This window comes from Fringilla coelebs, assembly GCF_963513975.1.
Source record: "Fringilla coelebs genome assembly, chromosome: 6".
Taxonomy (NCBI): domain Eukaryota; kingdom Metazoa; phylum Chordata; class Aves; order Passeriformes; family Fringillidae; genus Fringilla; species Fringilla coelebs.
Window position 1 is genome coordinate 56,508,544 of NC_140034.1, and position 25,348 is coordinate 56,533,891.

Below are 25,348 nucleotides of genomic sequence, written 5' to 3' on the forward strand. Positions count from 1 at the left end.
CCTTACAGTGGCATCTGCCACTCCCTCAGCATTCTCAGGTGCACCCTACCAAATCCCACAGATTCATGCATGTCATCACTGGCCCCAAACTTCAAACCCCTGACCAGCTCTCCCTGGTTTGTGCATATCAGGGCCAGCAAAGAGCCTGCATCCATTCCTTGCAGCACTCCAGCCATCTCACTAGATCTCTGTAATCCCAGTGACATGATAACCCTGGAACTGAGGCAGGCCAATTCCTTTGCATTAAGCCAAGAACTGTTTTAAAGTTTGTCAGAAATTAAAACAAAACAAAACAACTTGTTACAAATTAAATTTATCTTTAAAATAACCTAGTTAATACTGTTGCCCAAAAGAATAATTACATATACAAAAGAACTCCTTCAACAACAAGAAAGGAAAGGAAGAAACAACCCTGTGCATTTTTATTGGCATTGAGGTGCAGTCCCATTACACTGAATCTTTTCCTTTTTCTCAAACTAAAATTCAATATAGAAAAAAACCATTAAAAGCCTGATTGGTCAACTAGCAGTAAACACAAAACCTGCTCAAAAAAAAAAGGGAAAAAAAAAGGGGGAAGGAAAAAAAAAGGCACAAAGCAATCTGCACTGGACATATAACTACACAGAACTTCACATTTATGGCCAATTTGGTCAAGGCTGTAAGAACATTTTATCTGGACTATGACTTATTTCTGCACAGGGATCCAGTACAAGGGTTACTCCTGGGCTTAGAAATCACCACTGGTAAAGCTGCACGTGGCTGACAAGATGCAGGTCTCTGACTCCTCTTCCTGGTGAGAACTGTGTCTTCCTTTGGGGGAGGCACATGTACTGGCTTCCAAGGAATGGGGTTACAATATGCTGGAGCTGGATACAGATTTCTATCAGCACTCCCTAGAACATTTAGAAAATACACATAACTAAGAAGGAATATTTACACTACAAGCTTGCCAGTGCAAGCATTTACAATAATTATACAACACAAAATCATCTTCAGAGAAAGACAGCACAGGCACATCACATAATTAAAGTGACTCAACACGATAACCAGCCCACCTTTTTTACTTTTTCAATAGTAACTGGTATATTCTTCACCTCTACTTAAATAATAAGCAGGTTGAATGCTCAGTCCTTTGTGTTCTTAAAAATTGTAAAAGTCTACAAATTGGCTACTTTGTTTTACCCAGCCTCACGATGGATGGATACACTTCAAAGTTTGTAATACATTACACTGAATGACACAAGTGAGTAGACAAATATTCTTCAAAAATCATTGAAATAAATTATTGCAGCTGTCAGTATGTAATGCAGGTCCAACCAAAACAGGAAGGCAAGGTATATCACTATTTCCAAATAAATGTAAGCAGAAGAGTAAAGGCTGTTCACCTGCTTTATACCTGTCTCTTAAACATTCAGAGATCAGAATTTTGGTCTCAGAACTATTCCTGTTGCAAAGTCAAATAGAAGTAGTTATTTTAGTTGCACAGAAAAATAAGATGCTTTCAAACAAAAATGGAACAGGATTACAGAAGCCAAGGAGGTGCAATGCAGGTGAAAAGCAAAATTTTAGCTCAGAACACAGGTTGATGTCTCCTTTTTCGACAGGACTTCTGTCAGCTTCTAATAGTTCTTGTGTCTCAAAACCCCACCTCTTTTCTAAGGGGCATTCAGGTGTGCTGACACACACCTTCTGTAACACAAAAAATAACTTGACAATGATGGAACTAATTTGCTTCACAGGACCCAGGATTTGGCTTTAGTGATTCCTATGCCTGGTAAGAAAAATCAGATAAAATCATCCTTTGGTACACCACACAATTATCTCAAATAATGTCATTTTTCTCCGAGATAATAAAAAAGAAAGGCTAAGAAAAATACACAAAAGGTCTCAATCTGTTTCTCTGACTTACAGTATAGTACAAGTAACCATTCCTATGTGTCAAATATTAAATGAGTCTAGACAGTATTAGATGAGTGTCTTTAACAGCCTTCATTTTACTCTAAAATACTAGAAGGAAGGAACCACAGACCCAAGTCACTCCCTATTTGTGTACTGTATGTACAAACCTGCTGTAGACCTCCCATGTGGGAAACCATAACCATTTAAAGCAGGTTGTGGTTTATTTCTAGCATTTTGCAGCCATTCCTTAAAGATTTTCTCTGATCTTGTTCTCTTCTCCTGTAGCTCAGCCTCCCGTTCTTTTTCTTTTTCCTAAAATTAAAAAAAAAAAGGTACTCCTAGACAAAACCCTCTACAATACACACAAAATAGTAAATAATTTTCTGCAGTTTTCCAGACTGCTGAATCCAATTCAAATATTTCTTCAAATACAAGCACCTTTTCCTAACAATGGAAAAGATGCATTTTTTTGGTTTAAGACTGAAAAAAAAACCCAACCCACAACCTCCATGTTAACCCAGTGTTTCCCTAAGAAAAAAATCAAAGGCTATTACCAAAAATGCATTAATATGCATCTTACTTTGCTGACCATACCACAGTGTCTTTAATGCACTAGCACTGTAACTCTTGAAAGATTTTTCTTCATGTACAACACTGCCATTTGATGTCCATATATTCAATGTGAGATTTGAATATATCAAATCTGAATCTGCAATAAATTGCAGATTGAGTAACTCCATCCAAATAAATTATGAGTTCATTAACACCTTCTGTTTTTTCTTCTTTTCTGCCTCTTCAGCTCTCTTCTTCTCTAACCATTCTTTATACTTTATGTCAGCCTTTTCTTTTAACTGCATTTTTTCCAGTTCCCTTGTGGCTTTTTCTGCCATTTCTTTGCTCAGCTTTCGTTTCCTTTCTCTTCTTTCCTATGTGAAACATAGCAAAGAAACAGAACAGAGATTTTTTAGTATATTTTGATGAGTGATTCTTTTGAGGAACACAGTAAATTTTATTACACAATTACAAAGAAAATTATCATAAAAACTAAAAAATATGTGATACTGTAAGCTCTTTGAAGTCAGAACCTATTCATTGCTAAATTCCAGGTAAGATAGACATACAAACTTGTTCAAAAAATGACTATAAAAATTTTACTTTCAGATCTCCTCAGGTTTACTGCACTGTTTTATTTATTCTGAGATTGTTTTAAACATTTTAGACACGTCTGAATATTTTTGGGAATGAAATACATATTTCAATTCCCAACAATGGTGTGTTAGCTTTACTTGTCAGTGAATCTAGAGCAAACTGCAGTTCCAAATGCAAGTCAGGTAAACTGCCCCCTTCTATTGAGATATGCAGATTGTTCAGCACAAATTAAACAGTAAAATAAATTCACATAAAAATACAGTTCATTATTTTGTGCTATTCTCTTAAGTATTTTATACCCCTTAGTTTATCCACATAGGGACTACTCCAATAAATCAATTCTTCCTGTTCAAATTATGAAAGGGAAAACGAGCAAACACATTCTAGGGTAGGCAAAATGGTAACTTGAGGGTGAAGTGAAATTGCTGCCTGTATGATTTGGAAGACAGAAGACACCAGTGGTGTCATTCACTTCTACATCTTTGCAGTGTGTGTGTGTGTGTCCAACAAGAGTGTTCTGAGGACCTTTCTCTAAGCAAACAACCACACATCCACTGGCCTTTGCTTGACCTGGAGAGGGAGGTATTTTCATTTTAAGAGTGACAATAGCTCTCAATTCTGTTCCTTGTAACCTTTTTGAAGCGTCTGGAATCTACTGATTGATTCTATTCTGCTTAACTCACTTAGCTCTGAAGCAACTGCATCCATGTGCAGAAGCAAAAATCTACCAGACAAGCTGTACACATGACTTGGAAGAGAGGCACAAGACTAAAGACTAGTTTCCTCTTAATAGAAAAGAGCTGTTGAAAAAATATGTTGTTTTTCTTTTAAGATATCTACTTCTACACTTCCCTGCACGCTCCTCTTGAACAAAGGAGATGGGTAACTTAGCAGAAACTCATCCTGACTCAGAATTATTACAGTTGGCAGTATGGATATAAATGCCAAGACCTACAGCTGCAAACTACAATAAATAAATGAAATATGGGGAAAAGGCATTCTCAAGAAAACCAGAAATACATTTCCATTCCCATTTTACCATGATGTATTACCATTTCTCCCATTAAAAGATCAAAGAGGCAGAAATCCAGAGCTCTCCCCGTGTGTCCCTCCCCTGCCTTTTCCCCAGGTTTACTGCACTTAGGGAAACTCCAATTATGCATAATGAAGCAGAAGCCATAATACTGCACTGGGGACCAGCACAAGTCCCTCAGTCTGGCCTCAAAAGGATGGTCTACATGTGCTTGTGGGGGCCAGTGCTTGTGCCCCCACACCAAAAGCAGCAGCAATCCAATAGGGCAGCACAGAGAATAAAAACCTCAGCTTATGTTGCTGTGCAGCACACTTACCTGACTTCTGCCAGGAAAGAAGCCAGTTCACAGAATTACTGGAGTTAGTGAGTCCTCTTCTGTTTGCCAGCAGCAGGAGCATTACTACAGCTGTGGCATCAGCAGCTGCACTGGGCACTGTGGGATTTCCCGCCACCCACCTCCTGTTACAAGCCAGGCTTTAGCAGCTCTATTTACCATAATCTCCAAGGGGGATGTTGCTTCTCCTAAAATCATAAGGGTACTTTCAGTACTACTGCTCTGGCATACTCTTGTCAAATATTCTTATGTGACAGCAAAGGCTTCTTTGTGCACACAATTTCACAGAACAATTCCAACTAGGGTTTTTAGCTCTATTTTCCCCTTGATTTTTTGTTGTTTGGTGGGTTTTTTTCCATTTCACTGCTAACACATTCTAGCAATTATCAGCTTAATCTGTTTTGTGGTGTAGGGAAAATGGTCAAATATTAATACATTCCAATTAAAATGCCTATTCTGGAATGTAAATAATTCTACACAGAATTATAAAACAATTGGTCTCATTAAAATGACTTCACAACAGTGAAGCCTATACATGTGATAAAACAATTTACAACCAAGACTAATGAAAAAATACATTTCATTCTGGGAACTAAAAGAAGTTGAGATTCTGAAATGTTTTTATGCTAATGAAGCATGGAAACAAGATCTTTCCTAACATGAAACAAACGCTTCCATATCTTAAAATGTTGCAAAGAAAAAACAATGTATTTTTGGTAAATTATTTAAACATTACCTTCCTAAAAATAAGCAAAATAACCAATTGTCTAGGCTTTCTCTCCTTCATCTACAATTCATCTCAATCTCTTTTATTCAGAGCTGTTTCTCTGTCTCTTCATTACTAAATACTCCCTAAATGCACCAAAAACTCCAGTTTTGAGACAATGTTGTCTGGGACACATAAAAAGCATTAATGTAGATGAGAGATATCTGTGAAATCAGTGAGTTAAACTATGGGAGAAGGTGGCTTACAAAGATTTTGCACATTTTGGTTTTTGCTGACATACCTCTGATGTACATGAAAGTTACAAAACAACAGTCTTTAGCTAAGGGTCTCATTGCATAAAAGACATGAAAATAAATATAGAAGAAAACTGGAAAAAAAAAAAAAGGGCTACTTCCATACCTTGGGGAATGGTTCCATAATGGAAAACCATTATAAGCAGAGAGTAGACTAAAAATCTTTCTAAATACTATAAAAGAAAGGCAGGGAAGCTTCTTAACTTACTTGTCTTAAATCACAATACTTAGATGAGTTTAGCTACTCTCTAGGCTGACCCAAAGTTAAATCAGGTCCTGTGTAAACAATAACATGCCATACACACTAAAGCCACAACCATTGCTAAGTTTTATTTCCAGTGAGACATCCCTAAGGCAGGGGGACTCCCTGCAGAATTGCAGACTTTACACTGCCTGGAATTTTTTCTGCAGACAAATCAGAAATGCTTCCTCTTTCTCTCACAATCAGATTTTCCTCTATAAAGTTAGTGCAGACCACAGTCCCAGCTTTAGTAACCAGTTCCATGTCAAGCTTCTGTCACCCTGACCATCCCAGCTTTTTTCCCATCCTCATTATACAAGTCTATCAAAAATGCCATCCATGTGCATATTGATGTCCATGTTCTTCACTCCTTTTCCTTTCCTTCCATGTACATGTGTTCATGCTTGGTGTTGTTTAGATTGGGTTTTAAAAATTCTCTTGGATCTTGTGTTCAAAACAGTCACAATTGATTTACTAAACCCCCAGTAAATTTACAGGCACTACTATATGGTTGTGGGTATTACAGAAATTAATAATTAAATTAAGGTATTGACTGTAAAACATCCAAGAAAGGCTTGTTCTCCTGCTACCCTGGCCAAGCACATGATCAAGGAGAAAGGATACAAATCTACCCTGAAGGTTCAGTGCTCTGGGTGTGATTCTATCAGGTCTCAGAACCCACTGAAGCCTGGCTCAGTTGAATCCTTGGAAATCCCCCAGCCCACACAAATCACCTGTCCCACAAAGCTGTGATGGTGACTGCCCACAGCATGTGTCTTACTGAGTCACTGCTAACTTCTAACTTCTCCAGAAAAATCAGACCTACATGCATGCGGTGAATGCTCCAAGGACTTGAAAACGTGAAGAAATGTCCCACTTCCTTCCTGACACAAGGTAGAAACATATAATATATACATATAATAATTTTCCATGCAGGGAAAAAAAACCCTAATTGCTTTTGAAACAGAGGCATTATATCCAGCTAGAAGAAAACTACTCCAATATGTATTTCTGTATTTTCACATCAGTGAGTAATTGAGAGGCTGGAATGTGTAAAGTGCAGAGGTGCTTTCTGTTCTGCATTTTCTATGTAGACTACCACTGAGTGGAAGTTTTTCCAGAAACTAATGATGTGACTGATAATTTTAAGATACTTCTCAAAGCAATCCTTTCCATCTTATGATCTGCAGAATGGGGCATTTTTCTGTTCACAGATAAGTGTTCTACTTCACAGCTGTTTGCTGACATCTAGCATATTCTAGCATCAGTTAATGCTGGCTGATGACAAAATATAGGAAAAGCCCACATTGCCAACACCAGAACACACATCCTAATTTACTTGTTTATCCTCATAAGAATTGTGGACATCAACCACTTCTAGCAGTCTTGGAAATCTGGGTTGTTCAAACAGCTGTAATTATTTTTTCAACTTTGCCCCATGACACAACTCAGTGACCAGGCCTAGCCCACACCAATACTTCTTTAATCTCTCTAGAATTTCCATGTGAAAACAATAAGAGCTAGAAAGAGCAACAGTCTGAGCTGCAGATGGCTCTTGACAAGCTGGTTTATACCAATTTACAGCTCAAGTTCACAGAGTCAGGGCAGACCCTACTGCAGCATGGGAACTGGAGAATTGCTGCATCTTTCTCCCAAGCTGTGTTCATTTCATGTGGGGACTCAATGTATGTGACAAGCACAAAGTTTCAGTGTACTTGTTCCTGGAACACTCTTGGGATCTTCAGAAGAATGTGGACCCCATGAATGCTGCTGAAATACATGAGCATTCATTCACCTGTCACACTGAATTCCTCTTCCAAAACTGTCTAAAACTTATTGTAACACTCACCCTGAGAAATTAGTTCGTTCTACTTACAAAAATCTAAAGGTAATTAAGATTCAGGTAAAACCTAAAATTATAACCATGCCATTGGTCATGCATAATACCACAGAAAAATTCTGTGTAAAGACTTTTCAGGTCCAGAGAGCAAAAGAACCCACAATTTGTGGGGGAAAAAAAAAAATCTTAAGAAATTAAGCCCAGACTCAGAAAAAAAATTAGATATGTAAAGACAGACTTAGGTATGTAAACAGAAAATTTTCCTTCTCAAATGCAGTTGGTTCTCATGATTGGAAAGCATTTCTACTAGAAGCTTCCCTCACAAACACACTTCTTGAAAGGGTTCAGTCTTAAACAAGTGGACATCTTAGCATCTCTTTCAAGTCTAAACTGTCAGCAAAAACCACAGTACATCAGGCTCTCCATTAGCAACCAAAGCTTTGACTCAACAGCAGTTCAGCTCTAAGAACATTAACCTAGACAGGGAAGATCTGGATTTCATCACATTTCTGCCAGAGGAGATTCCAATTAACATGTCCCCAAGCTGCAGGCTGGCATGACAGGATTCTCCAGCCCTTCTGTGGGAGTGCTACCATTCCTCACAAAATCATTAACAACCCATTGAATGAAAGAAAGAGAGCATGAGGGAGCACAGCTTTTGAACTTGAAAGTCATGCTCAAGCTGTGGAACAATCTTTGCTCTGTATTAACCATGCTGAGATAAAACACACATTAAACAAGAAGCCTTTGGTGTGAGAGTTGGCACCTAGGTGTCTCTTCTGGAGGAACCAGCACATCAAAAAGAGAAGCCTGCTCCAAGAACACGGTCATTCATTACTGCACACTGTGCTGCTTCTAGGCTTTCACATACTCCTTAATGCTTCTGGCTTCTCATAAAGACTATCAGCCAACAGCACAGTAAATGCAAAGAGCAAAATCTCCAATGAAAAAAACATTCCAACAGAACTTTTCCATCCTGAACCTAGCTTCTATTAAAAAATATTTTTTTCACTAAGCAAAGGGGACTTATTGAAAAGGAAAGAAGAATAAAAACTGTTGAACATCCAAATTCCATTTTTAATGCCTGCTTCGTAATATTTACTTTTATGGAAAAAAATACAAAAAATTGGTGCCTTATTCTCTATTCAACAATGCAGGAAGTATTAGAAATGCTACAGTCAACTTTAGATTGGCATGAGAATAATTGGTTTTTCTAATGGAAAATTCTAACTTCACTACTTGTGCTCTTACAACTTTGCTAGGTATCACATTATTACAGGATAAAGAATTACATGCAAAGACTAAATGCAGGGATGCTAACAAAATGAGGTTCAGAATTACAGTTATTTTGGAATGCAAGTATTCCTCTTTGGGGATTTCCACCACTACTGCAAACACATGCACAACACATGTAGTGGGTTTTGGTTTGGATGGAGTTAATTTTCTTCATAGCAGCTCCTGCTGTGCTATGTTTGGATTTGTGAACAAAATAGTGTTTGTGATAACAAGTTATCACTAAGCAATGCTTACAAAGCTTCAAGATCTTTTCTGCCTCTCACTCGGGGCACAGTCTGGGGGTGCACGAGGAGCTGGGAGGGGGCACAGCCAGAACTGACACCCAGCAGCCCAAGGGAAACCCCAGACCATCCTGCTCAGCAAGAAAAGCTGGGGGAGCAAGGGGGTCTCAGCTGCCTCCCGGGGCTAGCCCACAACAACAATAATATAAATATTTATATGTACACACGTGTATATACATGAATTGGATACTCCAGGTATCTCTAAGTTCATGCTCTATTGACATTGTAAAAATAAAGCAGCTTTGCAGAGCCAGTAAAGGTGGATTAAATAAGATTTGAAGATACTATATTAGATTGCAGAAGGTAGAGTGCACTGCATCAGAGTTGGATTTTTTATTCTGCGATCAAAAAGCTGTTGTCATCAGGCCTGAGCTTTAATCCTAATAGTTTATTCAGCACTAATTCCTAAGAGGTTCTGACTGTGATGACAATGATAAAGAATTAAACTGTCATGGCAGTTCACAGGCTCTCCAGAGTTTATGCATTCACAATGCATTTCTCAATAGCTTTTCACACTTTGATGTGGGATTGCTGATTTCAAAATTACACGTACCTTACTAAAATGTTCAGTCCCACAGCTGATGATAGAAATGAAAGAGACTTCACATCAGAAGTTCACATAAAACAGGAAATGAACACCAAACTTACTTGCTCAGCATTTATAACCATAGCCATTTCATTTTTATCAATAAATCTAACAGTAACTCAGAAAGAAACATTTTAGTTACATTTAAAAATATCATGTTATGTTCATTTTCCTTCTGGAATCAAAAGCTTGCTTAGATTATTTTATAGTTAAAATATTTCAATTGATACTATTGCTAAAAAGTCAACAGACAATTTACTGTCTGCCCACAAATGGCTCAAATTTTTGTCCAGGAGGGATCCAGTATCTCGCTAAAAATTGTAAAGCCATTATTAAGTCCAAGATAGTGCCTAAAAATTGATTTTATAAAGCTTTTAATTCCTAGTGAGCTGAAAAATTTTGCCATGAACAAATATTTGCATAAACATATTTCATGTCTTGGAATGTTCTTTGATGGCTTATATTTCAAAATATTACTTCTAGTTCATTTACCACCTTTAAGAACCACAAAAGCTATTTACATACAAGAACTCTAAATAGCTAGGATTCCTTTACTTTCAAAAATAGTTTCTGTAAAATGATTAGAAGCATAAGAAAATCACACCAGGATATAATTTTTAATCTATATTAAATAATAAAAATAACAGTAGTGGACAAAAACAGTGTTCAAGCTTTGCTTCCTAACCTCACCCTAAAGGACTATATTTAACAGACAGAGAGAGCATCACAACTAAAATTGCCATGCAAGGATACTGGCTTGACATACAGAGAACCAGAACTGTTTTTATGCATATACAAACATTTTACCTCTGACACAAACATCTCTCACATTCCCAGCACAAAGACTGTTCCAGCAGTGTCTCCTGGTGCTGGATGCCCAAGGTGAAGGAAGAAGTTTGATGGGTGCTCACTGTGCCTTCCTTTCTTTATCACTGCAGTACTGAGCAATGGGAAAGGACACAGACTTGAGGGGATTACAGAGGTGAGGTCCCTAAAGTACTGCCTCTTCCAAATAAAGACCTCCTAATCCCACTGAGTTGTTAACCAGTAAAACCATGAAATTCCAAAAAAAACCCAAATAAGTAGAAATTTATGGAAGCTGAAGGAAGTGGTAGGGGTAGTGAGGAGGAGAAAGAAGGAAAACTTCTGGTTCTGAACTTGAACTATTTTAAGAGGCAGACGAACTCCTTCAAGCCAATGAATAGACACAGACACTCAGAATTTAATTTTCATTTAAATTTCATTTTGAAAGAGGAAAATGGAATTGTATGTGCTGAAAAATAAATCTACTTTTTCCTGTGTACTTTACTTAGTAATATAAATCATAAGAAATTAATAGAGCAGGATAGGTGTTGCAGTGGGTTTCTGCCAATTACCCAACCAGCATTAAGACTAAGATTAATTAGGTTAGATCCAAATACATGTTATTCTAGTGGTTCTAGGCTGAACTGAAGGAGTTCTAAAATCACGAAAACGAATGTAGGAGGTCTGCCCACCCAACCCAGCTAGTGCTGTTGCGATATTTTGGGTGAATTTTCATCTGCTTTTGCTCAGAAGCAGAAGTTACTGCAGTGAGCAGCTGGTACTGCTGCAGACCATGGGACTATGAACACAGGAACTGCCAGGGCTGGACATGCCCTGGGATCCCAAGGGCTCCCACTGTCACTGTCATATTTTCTGAAAAATCCCCTTGCCCAGGGGATTTTCTCCTGAGAAAGAAGCTGAGAAGTTTCAGAGAAAAAAGGAAAACAGTACTATCTTATTTGCTTCTCCTGTATTTTGCTGCTTTGGAATGTGGTTGGAGATTGTTTATCCAACATGTGAATTGTTTTAACTTAATGACCAATCACTGTCCAGCTGTGTCAGGACTCTAGAAGGAGTCACAAGTTTTTCATTGTCATTCTTTAAAGCCTTCTGTCTGTATCCTTTCTCTATTCTTTAGTATAGTTTTAGTATAGCATTCTTTAATATAATATAGATCATGAAATGATAAATTTGCCTTCTAGAAACATAGAGTCAGATTCATCATTCCTTCCTGCCACAAGGAACCTCCAAAATACCACACTCCCATTGCTGCCACCCAGGCCATGTGCTCACCTGGTGTGACACAGCTGTCACACAGCCCATGGAGATCACCATTCTGTCTGTTTCTGACCCTGGACCCAGGCACTCCATCAAGAGAACTTAAAAGACTTTTGAACCCACCCAGAAATTAATTACTGACTGAAGGAATTCCCAGTTGCTAACTGTGGGCTACTGAGAATTCCCTCCATCTGGCCCCATACCTCAATTACCCCCCCAAACCACATCCTCTGGTAGATACTCCTTGCCTGCCCGCGGAGATATTTAACTAAATCCTGGTGTACAAAACATTGCACACAGTCCAGATGTACACTTACCCAAAAATGTTTGGGGACTGAACCTGGGAAATCTGGGTGCACTGAAGACCAAAACCCCAGCTATCATCAGCAGAAGGCTACTGCACAAGATGCACACCCACTGTCAGTTATGTGACTACTCAGAAAACAAATCCCTTTGTACCCTACAGAAAAGAAAAATCAGTCTTGAAAAAATGTTTAGCTGCTTTGGCATGTTTTTAAAATTATCAATTAAAGCAGCCATTTACTCAGCAAACTGAAATCATGAATGGCCAAACAGACTGAGTAAATTTTGCACAGGTTTACTCAAGCATGGCATGCACTAGAATATTTTCAGCCAAAGCAATATTTACCTCTTCACTCTTTTTTAGGACCCATTCCTTGTGTTTCTCTTCAGCTATCCTTTTTCTTCTTTCCCATTCTTGATTTTGCTTCATTTCCTCAAGCTGTTTATTCATTTCCTAATTACAAAAAAAGGTATACATTTCAAATCTGTGGTGACCACTTACAGCAATACTGGCAGTAGTGCTACAGTTAAAACAATGTAAGCATTAGATTTTGGTATATTTTCCTTCATTAAGGTTTTGGAGAAGAACAATGGCAGTCAACACAGGAATACTATGAAATACAATTACTGAAAATATATAATTTTTAGGATATTAACTAGAAATACATATTTTAATTAGGCTTTGGAAGGAATTAAATGCATCAAATCATTGCTAAGTTTATTGAAATGCCTTTTTAGTCAGTAGACTCTTAATTTGCAGCGGTACTTTCCTATAATATTCAAAATTTACACTGCCTACTGCTCTGCACTGTGGATGGTATGAAAAGCTAAGTGAATATTATTCACTTGTGATTTTTAGTACCAGAACTACTAGAACTTTAGGGCTTAACCCAAGGCTTAATAAAACCAAAATTATTGCAGATTCTAGCAAATTTTCAAACAGGAGTTTTAATTTGAAGGTGAGAGAAGAAATTTTCCAAGTATATTTATATGGCATACAGTATATATGCAACCATTTGTACCTCTCCAGTGAATAAAGAAAAAACATAACTAAGTTGACAATTTGAGATGTCCAGCTTCTCCAACAGTAACATTACCACAAAGTATTAATTTCCAATGAAACGTCACACTTTCAAACACAGATGGAATTATTTCCATGAAACTGATTGATGAACTACAGTCAGTTTCAGTGAGAACCCCCTTTCTTATGACACAGAATTTCAGTTCAGTAGGACATCAATAGAGGCTTAAAGAAACACCCACAACAGAGACACAATTTGTTGTTGCTGCAGTGATGCAAAGTTACCCCAAATGACATCTCTTTTGAGTTCCAAGACACCTGTATTGCAGGGATCCTGGTTTCTGTAAAAGCTGATGGCACTCTAAGCACCTTACAAGACCCAACCTAATTCCACTCCAAATGTTTATTCACCTTTTTGACATTCAGGGCAGACTTGGTACTAATGTCAGCAAAAGATCTGAAATTTCACTGTTGTTTCTCAGGATATCTGTTTAGAATACTTTTATAATGCAAGCAGAGCAATATTTTTTGGTGTAAATATCACACATTTCATTCTCTTCTGGCATCTTACAAAAATCTTGATTATATTTTTCCCCCAAATATAATGTTTTCACACTGCCTTGCTGCACTTTAACATCTAATGTTTTCAAAATCTTACAAACTATATGGATTTTCTACATGGCCTTAAGTAATGCTTGTTCTATGACTGTTCTTAATACTTAGTTGAGAGAAATCTGCTAGTTTACATTTACATTACCAATCCAGAATATAAATGGGAAGTCAAGAATTGTTTGGTGGATGTGGATTAACAGATCAAAGCATATTCCTCACGCTTAACAAACTACTTTGGTGTACTACTGACCTGTAAAATTCTGTTCCTGAACCTTCCAGTGGTAGGTGTTTTATAAACAACATGAGGTAGCCCACATAAAACTTTACAGATAATCCCAGAAAGACTAGGAAAACATTCAAGGTCAAACAGTTAATCAGTAACTAAAGTGAGAAATTATCTAATTTTGATGTGATTGTTCTAATCACTACCCAATACTTCCCATTTGATTTTCAACAAGGGTATAATTTAACCAACTACAACTACAAACAGAGTAATCAGGAAGAGATAGGGTGCTCTCACTGAATTGTGTCCCAGCCCTGGTTCTCAAGAACTGTTCATCTGCAAGGAGGAAAAAGATAGAATGAGGGGGAAAAATGCAGCAACAGGGATCCCTTTCTTGGGAAAGGACACCAGAGTTGTAAAATTACGTGCTGAGTGGGTAACAACATTGTTCCTCAAAACTAACTGAGTAGTTGGCATTCTTACAATCAGCACACTCCTTGCTTTCTTCTACAACCTACATGCAGGCCTACAGACCCATGATGAAAATTAAGGTAGTAATTATATAAGCATTTTAATCTTCTAACATGGAACCATTACCTGACAGTTGGATAAACAAAATATTAGACAGCACCAGTTCAATGAAGTACAACATACAGCAAAAGAAAATGCAAACAACATGAATCACAGCAGCACTGACAAACACAAACACTATGGAGGCCTAAAACACTGCAAAAAACAAAAAGGAAAAAACTACTCATGTTTCTACAACCAAGGAAAAGAAAATCCTGTGGCTGTTCACTTCAATTAGACTCAGACTCAGAAGAGCTGGATGTAATCACCTCTGCAGCTCTAGCCTGTAGGCGGGCACGCAGCTCCTTCTCTTTGCCAATGAACCACTCTTCCCATGGTGAAAGGTTATCTTTCAAAGGTGACACTTTTCTTCCCCCTGCTGCTTCAGAGTGTTCAGCCCTCCTGAATTAAAAACAAGAAACAGAAGAGAGTATTATCCATAATGTATTTGATTGAAAAGTTAAAGTGTTACTGTCTTGAAAAAGTACTTTTCTTTCATGGCATAATGTGACAACAATGACATAATTTTTCTACTTGTTTAGCAATCTCCCTAATGGATAAATGACATTTATAATGCACCTCTGACCATCCCCCTAACAGTCTACATTTCTCTTGCTAAACTCTAGCTGGTTAGTGACTTAAACTGTGGAACAGATTCAAACATTACCTTTTAGGAACTAAACTAAAAGAATATAGGAACATCAAAGAGTCCCTTTGCTTCTCACAGAGGGAAGCCAAGGAAAACCAGAGATTTCACATTAATGTCCTGTCCGTGGTCACAAGAAGCTCCATGTATCCAGTGGTCTTCAGCAGAAGCAAAGCAAAAGCAGAGAATGTTATTTTCTTTGTGCAAGTCTTACACCAGTGGATTCATGGTATCAAGCAACCTCAGCATTAAGAGTCCATTCCTTACAAATCCATCTGTTCAATCCAGGAAGTTTTCCACCTTAAAACACTTTCACAGGAAATGTGCTTAAGAAATACAGCCAGCATACACCACTTGATGGTATTACACAAGGTTCTATTAGACATTTAATAGGATACCTTGTGTAAGGCACTCAGAACTTCTTCACTCATGAATAACGCAGCATTCCTAGCCCCAGGTCACAAATATCTTTTATAATATCCTATACATGTACTATTTCATAAGTAAGACAGTATATTAGGGTCCAAGTCAGCAAAATTTGAAAACAGGTAAAGAGATTTCTTTAAAAGAGATTTCTTCTATCTGCCACAGAATTTTTTTCTTCAGAGCAAAGCAATGAAACTAGACTTCACTTTACTATTTCCTATGGATGTACAGGCTCTGGAAACACCTACCTACACACATATTCCACTACATTGAGGAATTCTGTTTGCTGAACTTAAGCTACAGAAGAAGCATCCAACAAGCATATTGTGCTAATGCTCCGGGAATAAAATTTGTAAATGTAAGGCATCCGTATTTTGTCAATATAAAAGTACAACATTCAGGACACAGCAGTACTCCAACACTCAACTGCATAACATTTTGTGTCCCACTCATCTTCAGAGTACATTTCTGTGCTAGAAAGCATTAGGGGACAAAGTCAGCGTTACAGAGTTTGTCCTACTCTTCCCTGTTGTTTTACCCATGGGTAAAACAGGACTTTGCTGGTCAGCTCAGGGTAACTGATGCACACTGAAACCTACCTGGAGCAGGTTTATTTCCCCAGACAAACCCACTTTTATAGTGTGAAATGCAAAATAACAGAACTGACAGGGACACCCTGACACACAGACAATGCAAGGACAGAAGCAGACCAAAGACTCACCAGCCCCACACATTCTGCTGCATTCTAGGGCTTTATGTTGCAGCATTAATAAAGACCAAAAATTTAAGAGGCAGCTCTTAACCACTTACATACAATAAGAGATGCCACTTAAGAATGCCTAGTAACACATTTTGTAAGAAAATAAATCTCTGAAAGTTCACTAAAGGACAAAAGTATTACACATTAACATTCAGGAAAAAACCCCATAACTTTGGACAGACTTGACATTTTGGGCAGGGATACTTCCTCAATACATTCTTTTGCTTTGTGTGATTTGCATTATGGAACCTAGTGGAACACGACCGACAAATTAAACCAACCTTAGAAAATGTACTAGGAGAACAAATAAATTAGGAAAAATAATATTTATTATGTCTTTTCTTCTATCAGTACTCATGAAATTCAAGCTGTCAACTTCTCAAAAAAGTTATTCAGAGTAATAGATTAAAAACTTACTGCAGACCAGTCAGAAATAACACAAAATGAAACTGAAACAGAGGAAAACACAAGCTCAGTGTTAGGAGAAACACTTCTCCAATACTGTGTGTAAATCTCTCCAATTGCACCAGAACCCAGTCTTCCTTGGTGTGCACTGCAGCCACCAGTCACACTCTCCTGGCACACCAACCATGCATTTTAAACCACACACACCTTGAATTTCACAGGACCATTTTCTGCAATTCTAGCAGTTATGAACTTCTTCAAAATAAAGTAATAGACTTCTTAAAAAACCCATTCTCAAGTGCACATTTAGCTGTAAACAAGTATCTTAAATCAAACTAGACACGTTTGGCATTAGACCTAAGTCTGATTAACAGTGAACAGTGGATTATCTTTTGCTGTATATTCACTAAGATGACACATCAAACATAACACTGGATCCACAACCAAAGTATGAAAATGCCTAAAAGCATTAACAAGGCCTTGCTTTTACCCTCTTTTGCAAACATTGCATTTCCCACATTGAGTACCTCCTTCCAGCTAATTTTTGTGTCATTTTAAGAGGACAACAACAACATTCAGAGCGCATGCATACATGGAGTGCTGCATAAGAAATGGTTTTCATTATTATACTTCTGAGATCTTGGCAGCTATAGACAGAAGGTGCCATATGAACACAAGGTAGGCAGAGTGCAGCACAGCAGCAGTGTTACCCAGCAGCACAGGGTGTATTCAGCCCACTGTTTAGTCATGTGAAAAATGCGTATTTTATGATTGGCTTTTCCAAATATTAAAATGAATATTATATGTGTTATGCTAGAAAGTTATGCTGTATTAATTTTCTTAAGTAGTGTGTTAAATATAGTTTTAGGTTATAACAATGTTAAAATAGAAACTATGATACCTTTTTTAAAGAAAGGACTCGCAGCAAGATAGCAGCCACAGGACACCTCAATCTTTCAGAGAAAGAGAATTTATTGCTCCCTTATCAGAAGAAATTAACTTCTTCCCACCTCTCTCAGCCCTGAAGAGCTGTCAGGATTAACAAGAAGTTGTCACTGACCAGACAGAATCCTGTGTTTGAATGGAATTTATGCATCATGGATGAGGTATGCAACAGGCTATTGCTTTTAAGGGTTAGCGTGGGTCCTTTTTTGGAGCTTATTTTGCCCAGAAAAGGTACCAGGACTGTCTGTAACTCTTTGTTTTTATTATCTTATTTTGTCCTAATCTCAATTGTTCAAATTTTTATTACTCTGATTATATTACTATTTTTATATCTATTTTATTACTATTAAACTTTTTAAATTTTAAAAACAAGTGACTGGTGTTTTTCACAGTCAGACTGCCAGGTCAGGCCCCAAAAGTGGCTGTCTCCAGCTGCACCTCAGTGCTGCCAGACAATGGTGCAGCAACAGGCCCGAGCTGGGAGCTGTTTCCAACAGCCTCGGAAGCTGCACAGACGTGCTGCAGCTTGAACAAACTGCAACAAACCCCAAAGGGCGCGAGAAAAATTGCTCATTGGGAAGTAGTATAAAGAGAGCTAACAGAAAAACTGAAAGAAGGGACCATAAACTGGCTGGTTTCTTCATTCAGAAGCTTCTGGCTACACTTGAACACTCTTTCCCTAGACTTTTAGCACCTTTTTCAAGAAGTGCTTTTAAGAAAAGCGCAGTGTGGTCCATATTCCTTCACTGCTCTGCATGGAAATTTGAGAACCATGCTGGAAACCTGCACCCCGTGAAGCTCTGCTGTCCTTCCTTCACTTCACCAGCACTTTTAGCTCAGCTCAGCCTCGCTAGTTACATTCCCCCCAGGTAATGCACAAATCTGTGAAGTTTCTATCATGAAGCTGTATTCCAGATTAGGATAGGCTCTCCCTGCTCTTCCCCCTCCTAGTTTAAAGGGAAGCAGAAGAAGAAGTATTCTCCTGTCAAGCCAGTGAGATCCCAAGTAAAAAGAACGCATTTTATTAAAATGGAACAAGAATAAGCCACCGGAGCAGGAGCTGTGCAATGCTTACAATACAAAACTGACTCTGGACCCAGCTACATACACTATGCAGAACAACCCTGCAGTCTGCAAGCACTTTTAAATTAAGGCAGGAAAGACTGTAACCTATAAAAATACTCAGGACTCCAGTGAGAAGATTTTCCAAGACAATAAAAAGGAACAATGCGCTTAAAGCGCTCATCTCTGCAAACAAAGGTATATTTATGTAAAACAATCTCCTGTCTCCGGCGGAGGGAAGCGAGTGCAAGGGCAGCCCCGAGCCCCGCCGGAGCCCGGTCCCTGCCGCAGGGGTTACCTATGGCCCGCCAGGCTCCGCGAGGCTCCGGGAAGCTCCGCCTGCTCCTGCTCCTCCTCCTCCCGGCCCGGGGAGCTGCACCGGGACGGGACCGAGAGCGGCGAGCCCTCCGAAGGGCTGGGGGGGAGCCGGCCCTCAGCGGGCGGCGGGCTCGGGCCGTTGGCCCCGCCGCTCATGGCGGGAGCGGCGGCGGATACCGACACACGTGGGTACCGACGGCGGCAGGGCGGGCAGCGGGTACCGACACGGGCCGTTACCGAGGCGGCAGGGCGGGCAGCGGATACCGACACGGGCCGTTACCGAGGCGGCAGGGGCGGTGCGGCGGCGCTCCCGGCGGCCCCCGCGGCTCTGCCATGGCCGCCCCCTCGCGGCCCTGAGGCGCGGCCCGGGCAGAGACAGCGGGCACAGAGCGGGTGAGAACGGCGGGCCCTGCCCCGCTGGCGAGCAGCGAGCCGAGGCCTCGCAGCGCTGGGATGTGCCGGAGGCAGCCTGGGCCGGGAGTGCCTGCCTGGCACCGGCAGGCGAGCACTGACACGCCTGTGCTGATCTACAGCAGCTCTCTATTCCGTAACGTTTGTGCGCACGCACCAGGGCAATAAACAGGGAGCCGTAACCTCGCCTGCAGGTGACAATCCCGACACATCGCAAGGAGGCATCTTAACATTCAAACGGCCAAGTCAAAATTCGTAATCTATACTGGGATTGAATTGCAAAATCCCATTTCAGTCCTCACAGTTACTATCTTGTTTCTGATTCAAAGTTCTAAAGCTTGGTTTTCATACACCTCTGTTAGGAAACAAGTGTCCTTTGCCTTCTCCATCAGTTAATTTTCCACTCAGTCTACAACCATCTGTAATAACTAGGTCAGATTATATATCTATATAGATATTCCTGTCCTTGTTTGCCACTTCATTCTTTGTCAGCCTTCTATTTGGGTTCCATATCCCAGGATTACTGTCCCCCTTCATTGCTTATGCTGGGCCACCCTTACCCCCCTACTTTCAGCCAAATCTTAAGCAGAATCAGCAACAAACATTTGCACAAACAAAACTTTCCATTACCTTCAAATTTCATCAACCAAGGAGATAACTGCTGATCAACAGTTGGTAAATTTTTATAAAACTTTGAGTAACTTTGCTGTGGCTGACTAAGCAGAAGCATTACTGATATTAACATGAGATACAGAAATTTGAAAATTGGCGTAAATTTGGCTGCTGTTTTAATTGTTCTTGTGGGGATTCTTCAGGTGAGTTTAACAAGAAACGTATTTTTAATTGGATAGGCAAGTTAAAAAATAGGAAACAGTATTAGAAATGTTTGTCTTAATCAGGAAAATCGGTTGTGACATCTGAGGCAACTGACTTGCCTTAACAATAGAATTTCAACAGCTGAATGATACAAAAAGGTGGTCAAATCTATACAGCCATTACCACCACCAAAAATGAGTGCTGTGAGGGAGGAGACATCTCAATGTCATCATTAACAGTCCTAAAAGATGCCCAAAATTATCATATTGGAAAATTTTAAGAGGGGATGCTTGGTGCTTGGGCTGCAGACGGACAGGCACCCAAATCTGTAATTTCTCTGACAAAGAGGCTGCATCTCTCCTGTCTCTCAGGAGCATGTACTTCTCCCCTCCCTCTTGCTCTTTGGACCTTTCACTGCCACACAAAACCTTACTAAAATGGTAGAAAAACATTTGGCCAAACAACTTATGGGCTGAGCAAGCTAAAGCTCAGGGTGCGTCTGACAACTGCTGAGGCCAAAACCAGAACACAGGAACCAGGAATACAGCCACAGACTCAGAGGGAGAGGTGGAAGGGATTTGGGATTTCCCCCTTCAGTGGTGGAGCTTCTGCATTGGGCTTACCATTTCACAAGGAACTGCACTTTTGACATTATGGTTCCTGTAAGAAAAGAACACATGTTACTGCACTGCTGATAGTCATACAGAACTGTTTTCTAGCAAGCTGAAAAACACAAAAAAAGGCCTGAATACATCTCTGATCTAAGCACCCCCAGAATACATCACTAAGCACCAAATCGATGTGCATGATGCTTAAATAACTCCATCCAGTTGTGGTAGATTGTTGATTGTTATTTTATAATTATCAAATAAAGAATCAAGTATGATTAGCCACAGTATCTCACAAACTAATTATACCCGTTGAAATAATTTGATGATTCAAGTATTGCAGACAACAGAATATCACTAGAATCTAAATTTCATGCCAAGTAAAGTTACAACAAGAAGAAAATTTGAAATTGGTCTGAATTCTTAGGATACAAGTTACACAATCCAGTGCCTCAGCTTTGTTCAACACAAACCAGCTATGGTTTTACAGGCACTTTTGTATATGTGCTGCATTCAGCTGAGAAATAAAAGCAGCATAAAAGTTGTTCACTCCATGGCTATCCAAGCACTGTGAGCAAAGTTCCATGCCATGGCAAGCAGGAAAACCTCAGGTATTTCAACAAGATGCAGACCAAGGTAATTTCAAAACATCTCAGGAAGGTCTGAAAACCTTTCCTGACCGTAAAGCCCATCTCACAGTGAAGAGTGGCAACAATCATAATTAATAGCAAAAATGAAAAGCAGTGTTGTCTCAGTGAATTGAGGCACTGTGGAACTCACTGCACTGGACATCTCTCACTTCTAATGGAGGCCTACATCACCTGGAATGGCCAGAAACTCTGAAATGGATGTCTCAAGGCAAGGCAGCAGCAACTTTGCCAAACACAAAAATTTCGGCTTGTCTATTCCTTTTCTATCCTTATACAGAATATGAGAATTTCTCAGGATGACAGAGCAGATATTTGGGAAAATGGTTTATATTAACAAACCTCAGCATTGGGACAAGCTAGTGGAGTTTATGCATTGAGACTGCCCATAGGGAGGGTGGCAAAAGCCAGTTCACCTTTAGGGAAAGTAAAGCATTGCTGCTGGAATAGCAGAAGCACTCCAACTTTGAAGAGATGTGAAAACATAAAATGATATTGTTACTATCCCGCTTACCATTGTGCCCAGCTTGTCAGGCCAGCTCCACAGCCACTGTGCCCTAGTTAACACAGGAAAGGCATGAGCCCAAATAATGTAATTTGGTTAAAAAGCATTGAAACAACAATCCTGCAGGTTCAGTACACAACTTCTATGGCCACAGAAGGACTGACAAGATAAATGGCATGCTGCAAGGATGGCAAATCCCTCATTCTGTGAGCTGTATGCCAGAAGCAGCTGCCCTGGAAAGAATCACATGCCAACACTGCTAAAACCCATAGGCAAAATCAAACTGCCACAATGAAGCACAAGAAGTTGCCACAAACAACTGAATGAAGTGAATAAATATACACACACCCATACGGTTGATACCAGTGAGCAAAATCATCCTAATTTCTCACTAAAGAAACTACAAAAAACTACATTCAGTCTTTCAGTGCTAGCTCACAGTCACAGACTACAGAATAAGCACTTTGAGCTATCTAGCAACAGTGAGAAAATTCAGAGTAAAACTAGCATGATGTGTTCACAGACCTATACTTTCTGTCTGGATGCTCATGCCAATCAGCGTGTCTGAACAACCAAATGCTCGTGACAAATTTCTCAGAAGTATACCCCAATAGCCACCCACAGTATTAAAAAAAACCCCAACATTTTACACATAAAATATCAAGAAAGTAATTCCTTATGTAACATAGAAAAGATTCATATTCTAGGTACAAATCAACAACTCTGAATCACTAAGTACTTCATTTGCAAACTCTTGTTTATGAAATTGTTCAGTTTTAGAAATTTGACTGTAATCTGATGAACTCGGTCTCTGAAAACACAAAAGCCAGCAGAAGGAAACTTCTCAGTTCTACTTGATGAACACTAGCCAGGTTTAATGAAAAGAATGAGATCAGATTGCTTGTAGATGTCATGTCTAATTCCCCACTAGACACTAAGGAACACAGAAGTATAAAAATAACCAAAAGGGAAAAAAAATACTAAATGTAGGAAGAAACAGAGGCTTAAACATCAAGCTTTAAGCTTGAAGAAAAGACTATTTTACATGCAACCTTGAAAAGAGTAGAAAATTTGAACCAAATATAGTTGAATTCAAACCTCCTTAAGTCTTTAGATTTTCCAGCATAAGGAAAAATACCGTGGCAGGCACAGGAGCAAGGGAGAAAGCTGCTTGCTTCACCCTCCATGTCAGAGCTCAAGGAACACTGCCTGTACTTGTCTGCTGGCTATTTTTGTGCCTGGATGTGTAGTTCTGCTTGATTAGAGGCTGTGAAACCTGAGAGGTCCTGGATTGCTTCACTTTCCTCCATGGCATGATGTATTCTCTTCCTTGCAGTGCACTGTACACACTGCCAGTCCCAGCCCAGGTTCTGCTGTCTGCAGATGTGGAAGGCTCTGCTTTAAAGGGACAGGACCCCCAGATGGAAATTCCTCTTCTCTGGGGGAATGTGCAAGAGCTCTATGCAACACATTTAGGTTAAAATCACATCTTTACGAATCACTAGCAGGATTCCCACTCAACCCAGCTGTTTTATGCTAGCTGGAGACCACAGCCCTCCTGCTTTTACACAGCCTTCACTTCTTTAGCTAGTCAATAGTTCTGCATAAAGTCTTTCTCTCTTTTAAAAAACATCAGCTACTAACAGATTTACTTGCTCATTTTTGGGCTGGAATTTTCAGAACACAGGTTATGCTTTTGTAACTGGAAACCAGTGAGGCACTTCATATTTTGTTACCCTTAAATCAAAATTAGTTCCCTATAGCAAATACACAGTGACCACTAACTAGTATTTCTTATGGAAAACCTACATTGTTGCTTTATACTGGAGTATGAACTATGTCCATTCACCTTCCAAGTTCTTACAGTATACAACAGCACAGAAAACAGCAATCTCTACAGTGATCTATTATACCATTTCCCATTTCATTTCCTTGAGGATCATCTTCAACTCAACCCTAGTGTTAAATCAGACTCTACAGTACAATATGTGAAAGGTAATATTGAAAAAAACCGCTAAAAAAATTAACTTATGCTAACAGTAAAAGATCAAAAGCATTTATGTAATTAAAAATTGAGAGCACATATAAAACAAACTGTGCATTGTGCTTTTAATTAAAAATATTACCCTGTAAACTGAAACTAAAGGCTTAAAAATAGTAATCAAAGTGAAAAGAATTACTGAAGTCTCCTTGTGCAAGTTTGAAATTTCTGAGTAAATTCAGAAATAAACAGGAAATTCTACAGGAAAGAAAAAAGGCAAAAGGCATCTAGATCAAAAAGTTGCAACGCAGATGCATGATTTTTATAAGAGAATGAAAAAGCTCAATTTCAAACAAAAGCTCTCACCAGCATATTGCCCCAGAGCAGGCTAATAGCTATCTGTAAGAAATTACCCTTAACGGGGGAAAAATAAGGAATACCACCTTGTGCAATTTTATTTGTGACCATCTCCCTGCAAAAAGGTGCTTCCTCCCAGCAGCAGAAGGAAGAAAAACAACAACAAAATGCCCTCCTTGCCATATGTTTTTCATTTAGTCAACAGCAAAGCCTTTTTGACTGCTAAAGCCAGCAGTGGAGCTCAGTATGGCAGCTGTGGAGAGGTCCAGAGGCAAGATATGTGACACTGCTGTAAGAACAGTTTCAGCTAGCTTTAGACCCTAGAAAACCAGAGGAGTTATTTTCTGTGGGCACCCCAGAAGGTGTAACTTGTGCTTTCACATGTTTCAGTCTGAAAACTGAAATTAGGAAGAGACTGCTGAGGTAACAGCTCAGAAAGCCACTGGTACACAGGTAACAAAAATCCCACAGGCTGCTAACACAGAACAGCTTTAAGGCAAGCTGTCCCCATGTATTTGACATTGCTTTTGGAGCAGCAGCAAGTTCTCAGTGGGTGAGAACACCTGAACACTGCACTGCGCCCTGGCCTGAGAGCAGCTTCCCCAGCAAAGACACAAAGAAAGTTGGCATTTGTTATTTGGATCCGCATGGATTCTCCTGTGGCCGTTGTCCATGGGTGCCAGGCACAAGGTCACGCTGAGAGAGGCAGGTCAGCAGCACTGCTTCTGAACAGGCTGGCTCCAGGAGCTGCTGCTCACATTCCTTCCCCTCCAGCAGCTACAAGGCACTGGGCTAACTGTGTTAAAGAGTTAATTGTAGGATAACTGAACTCCAAAAACATCCTGAGATACAGTGAAATACCAGGGCTTCAAATGGATCACATCACCTTTGTACACAGCACAGCAGCAAAGGCTCCCTTGTAGAACAGAAGAAATAAATCCATAGGTAAGAACATTGAAAACACAACAGGC

General features: G+C 39.5%; 1 protein-coding gene across 2 annotated transcripts; it reads right to left on the reverse strand.

Annotated features, from left to right (window-relative positions):
* Positions 1-313: 313 nt before the first annotated feature.
* CCDC34 (coiled-coil domain containing 34) lies at positions 314-23,220 on the reverse strand. Of its 2 annotated transcripts, XM_084208020.1 has the most exons (8): positions 23,138-23,220; positions 22,049-22,091; positions 20,903-20,939; positions 14,760-14,892; positions 12,411-12,518; positions 2,667-2,825; positions 2,067-2,211; positions 314-893 (listed from the first exon to the last, which is right to left on the reverse strand). In XM_084208020.1, exons 3-8 carry the CDS (start codon positions 20,929-20,931, stop codon positions 679-681), a joined length of 789 nt encoding a protein of 262 aa, XP_084064146.1. In that variant the 5' UTR covers positions 20,932-20,939; positions 22,049-22,091; positions 23,138-23,220; the 3' UTR covers positions 314-678. The 2 variants fall into 2 exon arrangements, with proteins under 2 accessions (XP_084064146.1, XP_084064145.1); XM_084208019.1 differs by lacking the exons at positions 20,903-20,939; positions 22,049-22,091; positions 23,138-23,220 and adding an exon at positions 19,033-19,328.
* Between the last annotated feature and the right edge of the window lie 2,128 nt (positions 23,221-25,348).

Coding starts and splice junctions, on each gene's coding strand:
- CCDC34 (XM_084208019.1), bottom strand. CDS start 19,208: ATGAGCGGCGGGGCCAACGGCCCGAGCCCGCCGCCCGCTGAGGGCCGG. Junction 2,826..12,410: donor TCCTAAAAAAGAGTGAAGAG/GTAAATATTGCT, acceptor TGTTTCACATAG/GAAAGAAGAGAAAGGAAACG. Junction 2,212..2,666: donor AAAAGAAGAAAAAACAGAAG/GTGTTAATGAAC, acceptor TTTTAATTTTAG/GAAAAAGAAAAAGAACGGGA.